The 11,747-nt window shown below is 40.7% G+C and overlaps 1 protein-coding gene across 3 annotated transcripts in view; it reads left to right on the forward strand.

Moving 5' to 3' along the window:
* SRBD1 (S1 RNA binding domain 1) overlaps nt 1-1,461 on the forward strand; it is a 216,416-nt gene extending 214,955 nt beyond the window's left edge. For all 3 annotated transcript variants that reach the window (XM_025204932.1, XM_006014738.3, XM_006014737.3), the window contains one exon: nt 688-1,461. In XM_025204932.1, the coding sequence (XP_025060717.1) occupies nt 688-977 (290 nt within the window). In that variant the 3' untranslated portion in view covers nt 978-1,461. The remainder of the gene's footprint in view (nt 1-687) is intronic.
* Nucleotides 1,462-11,747: the final 10,286 nt, after the last annotated feature.

The following is an 11,747-nucleotide window of genomic DNA, read 5'->3' on the forward strand; positions in this document are numbered from 1 at the left end:
CTGGGGTCTTGTGAACCCAGCATTCATTCCTGCCCGTGGCAGGGGGTCAGGCTAGATGATCTGTTCAGGTCCCTTCTGACCCTCGCTACTATGAAACTATGATGTCAGAATTACTCACGTGTCAGACATGTAAATGAGTGGTGAGTCTCTGGAGATATCTGAAAGTTTGAGTCAGCTCTTTGAATAACTTTTCTGTTGCTTAAAGGTGTCTTCAGACTGAATATCTACCTTGTTTTGTTTAGTTATATATACTTTTGTACAATTATATTATGATTCCTGAAGTTCTGGCAAGGAGCACCTGAAAAAGATAGCCTGTCTTCTGACCAAATGACGAGTGATTTCCAGTACATTTCATATTTCCAGTACATTGTTGTACAACCATTTGTTAAAAGCAAACAAATTATGTTGCCCTTTGTGGGGTAATTTTTTGCTAAAGGCTTTCTGTACTTTGTAACCCATTTAGCATAAGTTTTTTCTAAATGACCACACACAGCATAAACACAATAGGAAAAAAAATCAGTTGCATTATAGAGATGGCCCTTATTTAAAAGCTTAATGAAACTGTATTTGAAACCTGGTAGTTTCTTACAATAGGAAGTTTCTTACTGGAAATCAAAAGTTTAACTGTATTATTGTCTTGCTGATGTCCTGTTTCAAAAACTTGATTTTTCTCTCTCTCTACTTTAGATTTTGATAAGCCTGATTTCAAAAGAAGCATAGTCTGCCTTGAAGACTTAAGTGTTGGTGCTGTTCTCACAGGAAAAGTAGAGAACGCTACTCTCTTTGGAGCTTTCGTTGATATCGGTGTGGGTAAATCAGGGTTGATTCCAATTAGGAACATAACAGAAGCAAAACTTTCTAAAGCAAAGAAGAGGAGAAGTCTTGGTTTAGGTCCTGGAGAAAGAGTAGAAGTTAAAGTGCTCAATGTTGATATCCCTCGATCAAGGATAACTTTGGATCTTATTCGTGTTTTATGAAGATTTTCTTTTTTTTTTTTACCAGTTACCAAACATTTCATTTTAAAAGTTCAGTATTGTCCCCAGTGTTCGAAAGATTACAGTTCAAGCATTTATTGATTAAATTGGAAATGCTGGGATTAGTCCAACTTTTAAAATCTTCAGTCTCACTTTTTTTATTCCACATTTCCTTACTCCCTCCTTTTAACAGTCACTGGCGGTGGCTATTAACTTAAAGTAGCCTCCTAAATAAATATCCCAATATGCTGCCAAAACAAGTCTTTCACCTGTTTTGTTCTCAAGCAGCCGTTGGTCAGTATTGTTCCGCCAGATTCATCTACTTTTGTTCAGAATGAAAAACAGGCATATCATTGGCCTGCTTTCCTGCTGTTTTCTGAAGAAGGACTTAAAAGTTGTACCTTGTGGTAGTTAAGGCAGCATCTTTGAAATGGACTTTTGTGTTATTTATACTTGACAATTAGACCAAGCAGCATATAAGCCTAAAATTTGAGCATGTTGTTAGTACTGTTATTGGATCAGATATTTTCTACTTTTTTTTTTATTTGGGCTGTAGTGAAAGAGGTTGTGCTATTTTTTAATGATTTGGCCAGTTATCAGCATTTAGGTACCTTTTCTGCCTTAAGCACATTTTCTTGAAAAAAAGATGTTGCAAAACCCCTTTTCTTTTCTTTTTTCTGTACCTTTACAGAATAAAACTTTTCTGACCAGCTTTGCTCAGTGTTTTCATTGCACTTGGCATCTGAGCAATCTCAAGGCAGTCTCTACCCAGCAGCCATGGTGTGCAGACCAACAGGATTCTGGTTCAGCAAAGATAACTGTGTGAAGAGGCACTTATTAGACCATTATATCACTTAATTGCCTTTCGGGGGGGGGCTCCCTCCCCTTATTTCAGATATTATTTTGACCAGAATCAATGGAACTAGAGATTTCTTGGCACACCACAGGAAGGATTCAGCATCTTGTAGGATCTAACTATCCAACAATCCCCTGGCCCTTCCTCCCCCACTTCTCTGCCCCATTTTAGTTTTATGCTGAAGAAGGGCAGAATGAGTTGGATTTCAGTAGTACAGAGCCCACAGCAAACAGTTTTGTCTGATGGAAAAGGACTCCTAAATGAGCTGGGATGATTGCCAAAACAATCTGTTCCACAGGAAGAGAGAGATAAATTACCTCTCACTCCTTATATATAGGATAGTACTTCAAATTAAGGTTGAGGTCATGATTAGCAGGATAGTGTGAAAATCTAACTCTGGTTCTGTCAGCACCATAGATGAATCAGGGAGCTAGTTTGCTGGTTCGCTTTCTCAATAAATAAATAGCTGCACCTGAAAACACAACATTTGTAAAATAAATAAAGAGACAGGTGAAGTTTTTGGAGTACATGCAGGCAGTAAGTTATTGATCTAAACAGTGGAATTTCTTTGCAGTTTTACGAAGTGCTGACAATGAAATACAAATATTATATATAGCTAATCAAATAGCATGCAATGTGGTGTAGTCTGATGTGGCTCCTCAAGAAAGAGGGAAAGCATCAAGCCTACCACTTAGGAAAAAAAAGTGCTATTTAAGGATTTTAGCAAAAAAGGTAAACCTAGAGATTTATAGAAGTATATTCTTTTATTGGAGGGAGGAAAGAAAAAAGATAGTCCACTGAAAGTCTGCCAACTGTGTTTTGTCACAAACTACAGGATGGATCACTGAATAGAGTCTAATATTCTCAGACAATGAGGGCTCAGCTCCAGGCATCTGACACTTGCATCTCTGAAACTACTTTAAACTTGCATTTGATCTGTCAACTGAGTTTGGCATCTGAGTTGATCATGCCTACTTTATTTATGATTGCTACTGAAAGAAACCTCTTTAGAGACTCTTGGATTTTTTTTTAATGGAAAAAAAGGAATTTCTTGCTAACTTCATTTACCTAGTAAAATAAAACTTCATAAAATTACATGTTTGAAGAAAAAAGCAAAATACCACCAGACTAAAAGGCTAGAGAAACTGAAGAATGGCTTAATGATGGTCACTTGTTTGCACTGCATCTTTAAATGCAATGGATCCACTGTGACAGCAGCTTTGGATGCAAACAGATGTTCATGATTCAATTTTAAGCCTTGTTAAGCTTCCAGTATCTAAATCAGCCTTGCAAAATTTACTGGTCCAGAGACAATCTGCAAACCTACACCTGCACTGATCAGAAAACCAACACAGTTTAACTTTTCCAAGCATATTATTGTCCCAGTGCCCATAGCTGAATAGACGTTTGTAAGATTGGGCTAAATGAGCTTTTAAAATTTTTCTTAAATCAGCGGTGCTAAGCTTTTTGGCCCTGTGCACCAGATGAGTGGCATGGGGGGCAGTCCATGGGCCAGATTGGACCCATGCTGCCTCTGCATGCAGGATTGGGGCTCCAGGGCCCTGTGCTGCCTCCATACACCAGGATCAGGATCCTTGGGATCCCATGCCACTTCTGTCTGGCTCCACACTCTTGAGTTTAGGACCCTGAAGCCCTGCACTGCCTCCTCACATCAGGATTAGAGACCAGGGTCTCCACACTATCTTCTTCCAGCTCTGCATGCCAGGATCAGCCTTTGGGGCCTCATGCTGCCTACTCCTGGGTCCACAAACCATGACTGAGGGCCTGGGACACCACTCTGCCTCCACCCAGCTCTGCAACTGGGATTGAGACCACTGGTCCTGCACTGCCTCTGTCTATCACCACAAGCGTGGATTGGGCCCTGTGCAGAGCGGCTCTAAGGGCTCTTGTTAGACATGGGTGGATCTCGCCCATGGACTAAGGGTTGAGCACCCCTGTTCAAAATCAGTTTTTTCCACTGTTGAGTACAGAGGCAGTGTAACTAATTTGGGAGCCTAGTCTATAAGAAAAAAATAATCCACTGTCTGCAATGGTGAATTTACATAGCTGAACACAAGCACAGTAGGGGGAAAGAAGAGGGAGAGAGCAAGAGATTTTAATGTACATAGCATGGAAGAAACGTAAGTAAGGGATAGTCATACTGCTTAGAGGCCTTTTGTTACACTAGGGCTGTCCAACTTGGCAGCCAGGAGCTGCACATCATGAAGGCTGCTTGCTGTGCGGGCAGCCCCCTGCCTCCATTGCACAAGCAGCCTGACTCCCTCTGCTCTGTGAACAACCTCACCCAATCCCAGGCTTCATCCTGTTCCCAGCCTGCTGTGCTGCATGGGCAGCTCCACCCTCTGAGCTCCTTCTGCCACTTGCCCAGCATGAATAACCCATCCCCCATCCCCATTGTGTATACAGGACAGGCACCACAGCCCCCTCCCACAGTGTTGCTCTGCCCCCAGGAGTGGGAGCAGGAAGCAGGAGCTGTTACCAATAGGATTTCTTTACCAGAGCCCTAAAGGATTGACATGGCAGCTCAGCCTATTTGGTATCTAGTGAACTTCATTAGTAACCTCTAGACAATATTACAGGTTTCCTCCCCAAAATACAACCTGACAGGTGGCTTGCAGTCATCTCAGCAGCGCCCATCGGGGATACCATGCCTCGGGTCTTCTGCCGGGTGTGTGATGTTTTGGATCCTCTGTAGTACCGCAGAGAATGCAGCAGCTGTGTCTGTATTCTCAGATCCACCATGTGCGTGTACACACACACACACACACACACACACACACACCCCCACCCCCCCTTTGTGTTAACTAGTTTTTATGCCTTTTTCCTAACAATTACCCAATCCCCCGGCACTGAGCCACACATTCCTTACATGGTGCACAAATCCTATTCTATTTTTGGTCTCCTTATAGGGAAAGTGTTATACATTGCTCACCTAGCACTCCAGTTCCAGCACCTACTTCTTCCAGTGCCTTTTAAGGTGCTCTGTACAGTTTTAATCCTTAGTTCCGAGAAGGCCTGGACTCTTGCTAAGAGCATTAACACAACTCAATTTGTCTGCTACACTGGGGAAAGAGGGAAGCTTGGAGATCCCAGCCACTACTGTATCAAAAGCAACAAGGGGAGCAGCAGCCAAGTACAGCAGCCTGTGGGCCTCATGTTAGGCCTTTATGGGCCAGGTGCCCATGTGTATCAAGTGGACATCCCTGAATTACACAAACATTTCAAATTGCTATGGGGTAACAACTTTGGTGATGGTTTTACCTATGTAAAAACTATGACTGGTCCAACCACACTTTTGCCTACCCTGACACTCTGAAGATGAGTTTCTCTGGCCAGTTGTTTTATTATTTTAACAAACATTTGAAGTTTTTCAGGGATTTATGTTTGAAGAACAAGTCCTAGAAAAATGCATGTACATTTTCCAGAAGTAAAAGATGTGTTTATCAAATGGATATCATGTCCACTGATATGTATCTATATGGCCCTGCTATATGCAAGCTAGATAGAAAGCACCTCTAGAGTTGTTACATATTTTCAAGCACTAACTTCATAGCTGATTGTTTTTTTAAATAGATGGATAGATATTTTTACCACATGATAGTTACTTTACATATGTGACTGGTCTAAATTTATTGGCCAATTAACCACTTAATTGTGTGATAGTTGCTTTGCACTTGTGGCCAATCTAAATTGACTGAGTGATTAACCAGTAAATTGTGTAATATTTGTAATGCATAGCAGCCTTTCTAGGCTAACTTTTGAGTTGTAGTTGCTAAGCTAAATATCCTACCTTACCAAACAAGAAAATATTCCTTTAAATCATAGATCATCTTCTCAACCTCAGCTCCTTCCTTTCTACAACTTACATTGTAATGCCCTTCACAGGCAAATTGACAACGGTTAGGCAACTCATTCCACCTCCCTTTTAAGTTTTAATTCATTTTTTCCAGCTTTGTGTCTGATCTTGACTGTGGGCCTTTTCCTCATAGTGTCCACACAGTTGACCGTTTTATATACCTTTTAATATTTGAAGTTGCCTCTAAAAGTTTTTAGACTGCTGTTTCAATACAATGTACATTGCTGCCAGTCATAAGTACCTGATATTTTTTCTCCACCTATTTTTTTAGTGAAAAAAATGTCAACAGTTATGACCAAGGGCAAAAACCATGTGATGCTTAAAGTGTTGCTACTTGTTGAATAAAAGAATGAAGAGCTGATACTTGGTGTATTACGTAATGTTTCCACGCATATTTCTCCCTCTGATGCGTTCTAACTTGCTTGTCAGTGGGTGAAACTCTCATCTTAACAGATGATAACAAATGTGGCTGGGCAACATCTGTAATAAGCATCCAGTACTTTTTTGGCATGCCAGGATTCCTAACCACAAATATCTAAACAGCCATTGGCATGTAGATTATGAAATAGTTAAGAAAATATGGTGTCATTTAAATCTCCAAGTTCTTGGCTTTATTAACTTCTCAAACCCAAATATAATTTATCTAGCCAGCCAGGGTTCATTTTGGGGCTTCTTGATTCATTTTCAAGTAGGGGAAGGAAAGAGTAATTTTTAAGTCTTTACTACATTTTGTCTTTTCAAGGAAGAGACCCAGGAAAAAGATGCAAAGGTCACCTGTCTGGAACTGCCTTTCAGGCCTTCAGTATACTACTTCTGCGAAGTAGAACTTGTTAATAGATACGATATCTACTAACAAGTATAATGTCAATAAGGTAAAATCAAAAACAAATTTAAAAATAAATGCGTTCATAGCAGAGCTTATTCTTCTTGCCTAAAGTATTTTTAGAATTTTGTTGTTCCCCTTCTTTTCCATTTCCTGTTTCCATTTTGATTACAAGAATGTCTTGGAAAACTTGCAAAAGGGGGTCAGACCTGAATTACCATATTTTACAATGTATAGGTTTAAATATTGTATAAGCCAATATCATATTTCTGTAAAAAACAAACAAAACAAACAAACAAAAAAACAAAAAAAAAAGTTAGGCTTTTTGTATGTCCGGTGTATAAGTCAACCCCACCTCAGTGTGAGAGGTGCTGGAATCCCAGGTGGGCTTATGGGAGAGGGGGCATGCTCCTGGGAAGTTGGATGGGACCCCTGGGAGCTCAGGCAGCACATGGCCCACTGGCAGCCTGCCCAGCCAGCCTCCTAGGCCACTGCTGCCATGGAGGGAAGGACTAGACCCCCTCACAGGTCAGGTGCTGTCCAGCCCCCCAGCAGCTCACCCCCTGGCTGTAGGGCAAGTGGTGGGGAGGTTCCGCTAAAAACAGGATCGGGCCCCTTGCCACTTCTGCTTTCAGCAGGCACCTGCAGCCAGCAGGATGCCTGACACCACCTGGGAAAGGGCTGGCTTGCCTCAGGGACACAGTGGGGTGTCAGGCAAGAGTAGCGGGGGGGCCAGCCCTGCCCAACATACCTAGCCTCCCCCCACACCCCTGCCCAACACCCTGTGATGCTCCTGGGGCAAGCCAGCCCCTTCCTGGGCAGCATATCAATCCTATGTGCATATGTCAAATAAATATGACTAGATAAGAGATAGCAAAGAAGTTTTATAGAATGACAAAGATGGAAGAGAAGCTTATTTTCCCACTGCTTCTACTTGGTCTTCCAGGTTAATAGATGAGCCATTTTGGCAAAAGAATAGATGCCTTTAATAGGAGGAAAGGCCAGGATCTCAACGGGTTCAACAAAGAATTTGCAACCTGCTCAGCACTATCATTTTCATCTTAACTAAGTTGATCTGTACTTGTTTCAATTAAAATCTGTTAAATAAGAGAATTACTATATGCAGCATTTATCTGAAGATACAGTAATAATGGAAAGCTGTAGATTTCCTCATGGGATGTTAGTTCAGTTAAGAACAGTTGCATAGCCAAGCACTCACAATTCAAGAGATGCCAGTTAAGCACTTAGAAGTCAAAAAATTAATGAACATTGCGTGGCAACATTCTGCATTATAATATAATTTTAATTGAAATTACATTAACTGCTTGAGCACTGTGTTATGTACAACCACACATGAATATGTGTAGCATCTTGTGATAGTTCCTTTGTTATTTTATCACTAGTCCAATTTCATTGCCCTGATACTGATTTAGTGGTTGGTTTAGACTTTTATATAATTATTCATCTGTCTAATTTATTTTAATAATTTTATCAACACCCAAAACTCATACTTTTTAGATCTCTTTGTCACTGTAAGTTGAAAGGTACTGCCTGCATCTCAAATAATCTAATTTCATCCCAGTACTTCCAGCAGAACCCAGAGGATCCTGGTAGACATGTGCATTACCACAAGACTTTCACTTGGCTCTGTCCCATTGAGTGTTTAGATCCAGTTTTGAAGTTGCATTATGAAGTTGAGTCATGCAAATAACACCCCAGCTTTTCACCGCCTTCACTTTGTTTGCAAATAAGCCCATTTTTGCCCGTTTCTGCAGCATGTTTGGAACATGATGTTCTCAAGGACAGGAAGTGTGCCAGCAGCAACGCCAAAGTCTCTGGTTCCTGCGGTTCATGTCCTCTCCCTACTAGCCAGGAGGAGAGAGAAAAATCTGCAGACCAACTTCTGGAAGGGAAGGGGGAATCTAGAATCCATCTTGGTGCTGTGCTTGAGAAATGAGCAATACCATATGATGACTTTGATCTTGGCTTTAAAGTTTGATTATAAAGGGAGGAAGGGCAGTTCATTCGACAACTGCATGGTCAACCCTACATATTAGTATAGACATTCCTTGGTACTTGATAGCTACCAGGGAATAGCTACAGCTCCTTAAAACACTTTCCACCTGTAAGTGGCTAGATTGCATCCATCCAGTCAGTTGCAGACCTTGTCATGCTATCCATATTTCCAATGTCCCGACTCACTTTGTAATAATGCACTGTATATGGCAATTGCTAACATAGCAAACAGCAGCCTGCCTGCTGACCACAGGGAAGTCTTGATTTGACAACTCATTGAATACAGGGTTTACATTCAATGTCCTGAAATCATTATCAGAGTCCTTGGTGGCTTGCAATGGTTTCTTCCAGGACCAACTCTTTTGTTATCAAGACTCTCTTTGATAGTTGTAATCAAGGAGAAGGACAGAGCTGTCTGTAACACAAGTAGAATTGGGACTGGTGAACTTTTGGTTATTGACCCATTTTATGATACTCGTTTCCATAAGTGTTAGGAGCAATTAAAAACATCAGCATGTTTGTACAGAAATGCAAGATCCATCTCTTTGCCTTAGTTTTCCCACAAAAACAAATGGCAGAACTCTTACCTACTTACATAAAAGGGAAAGGATGAAGTTTAGATAATCTCTTGGAGATTGTAAGGTGCTAATTGTGATTTGATGACATAAAACAAAACACTGCTGATATTAGTTATTAGCATAACAAATGAAGCCATCTAACTGATGTTGGAAAACAAAACAAAAACATCAAAGCTGACTAAATTAGTGTTTAGTCTTCTTTGTTCAGCGATTTGGCATGAGGTCTTTGTTCCTTGTCTTCATCCAGGTTTTGTTTTCATATCCCTCCCCCCACCAAATTAGTACTCTTTGTATTCCAACAAGGAAAACATTTGTAGCCTTCATTTAAAAAAATGTCTAACGAGAATAAATATTTTCCCCTTGCTTCCTGCCTTAAAGTCTGGAAATTTTTAAAATCCTGTTATCTTGAAAATGATTTTTTTCTTAAGATCTGTGTCTTTTGGCTTTCTGGCATCACTATGTTCAGATGATAGTTTTTCCTAAATATCCCCCTTTGTGATCCAAGGAAGGTTTATATAATTGATTTATCAGTAAAAAAAAATACGATCTTCTTTCTAGGTAAGATCCAATCAGGAGAATCAAGTCCTGCCACTTCCCATTACAACAGTTATTCAGAGTTCCCAGCCTTTAAATATTCCTTGCTGTTATTGATTTTTGTTTAAGAAGGAAGGTTAAACAAATTGAGGACTCACTGGGCATGTCTACTATGGATTTGACTAATTAGCTCCTCAGTAAAAAATCACCATCTACACATGTGGTGTTATTAGGACAGAGTAAACTAATTAATTATGCTATAGGATAGTACTATCAGACACAAGTGCTATCCAGCACCAGAGTTATTTACTCTACCACAATGCATGTGTAGACCCTGATGGGGCTGGCTGGGGCACAACGGTGCTCTAGTGCAGAGGATGCCTGCCCACTAGCCCTGCACTGAAGCACCCTTGTACCCCAGCCAGATCCTCCACAGCGTGTTGAGCCAGCATGGAACAGCCCTGGGCTGGCAGGCTGATCCCTGGAACCACCCACCAGCTGGAGCTGCACCACCCTAGCTCAATGTGCTGTAGTCCTGGGCACATGTGTAAACACTGCACCCAGGAGCAATAAACTCTGGCACAACTGCACTGGAATTTATTCAGCTGCATTAATTTCATGTGTAAATGCTCCCACTGAGTATTTCACTACTTCACTGAGCTGTAAGGTCCAAGACTACAACTCAGATCTAATCAATGTTTCACCTTTTCTGTTTGAGACTGAAATTCATTGATCTGCTAATCTATCTTAAGTCACCCTCCCTCAGTTGAATATTGTGGAAATTTGCTATCTCCTCTGTTTAGCATGAAGAGTCATGAGAAGAGCTTCTAAAGACTTCCTGTGCTTTAGAAATTACACAAAAGAGAAAAAATATTTTGAGCAAGCAAGATGGCACTTGTACTCCTCACCGTGATGATGCAAATCAAGTGTTTAAAATAAGTCATTTGTTTTGGTTTTATTCTCACCCCAAGGCAGTTTTAGACAGCTTTTATCAATTTTCCAGAAGCTTGTCAACCTCTTGCAATGATTTAGTATGCAGTTAAACATAATAAAATCAATAGGAAAACAAATAAAATTTCCATGAGTAGCAGACTGTCAGAGAACCCAGTCCATATGGCACATTAAATTTCTTTTGGGCTTTAGGTTTTTAAGTAAGGCAAATATATTTTAAAAATTACCTGCCTAATACAAGTTTGCAAAGTGGTGTATTGTAACATGCAGCTCAGGAGAAGAATTTGTGGAAAAGATTTGTGTGGCAGCCCACTTAGAACAGGAAAAGCCATGCCATGTGTTTAGAATTTTTACTTAATTAACAAATACATTTAGAGCTCTGTGGGCTTAGTAAATGGACACTACTTCCTTAGTCACAGGACTTTACATGAAGGCCCTGGTCTGGCCCTGGCACAAAGTTCTATCCAGCTTTACCCTAAGAGGGAACAAACAAGCTTTCAAGTAACAAAGTCTGTGGTTAAGGTTTTCTTTAAGGTCATGTGTTTGTTCCCTTTTCCACTGTAATAAACTCTGTTTTAGTTCAACATTGCTTGCAAGTGGGGAATTTTGTTCACATTAGAACACCCAGTTCAAATTTATTTCCCCAGGTTTCTAGGTGGGGCCTTGAGCCAGATTTAGAAAGTTGGTGTTAAACCTCTAAATTTAAATCTGGCCTGTCTTACTGCTGCCTAGAGCCTAGTAGAAGGGTTATATTTGCATTATGTAAACAGATGTCAGTAAAAATATGTCAGTAAAAAAAGTCTGGTTGTTAGTAAAAAAACAAAACAAAACAACAAACCATTGGTTGGTAATGCTGGTGGAGACTGTGTAATAGCTGACACACCACCTCAGACCACTGTAAGATTTTAAAGGTTAATGCTATGCTTCACCTATCTTTGTTTTTCCACCCAATAGGGCAGTTTTAGTAGTTCAAAGGCAGGAAATTGAGGGGTTGGAGTTTCTGAAGAATGATTCCATTAACTACTTCGTTCATAGCAGAAGTTGATTCCAGATTTTACAAAGTGGCCACTGCTGCAGGGGTGACTGCACCCCCTGCTCCCAGCCTCCTCTTCTCCCCACCTCTGAGATGGGCAGACCA

The sequence above is a fragment of the Alligator sinensis genome, unplaced genomic scaffold, assembly GCF_000455745.1.
Source record: "Alligator sinensis unplaced genomic scaffold, ASM45574v1 scaffold131_1, whole genome shotgun sequence".
NCBI lineage: Eukaryota > Metazoa > Chordata > Crocodylia > Alligatoridae > Alligator > Alligator sinensis.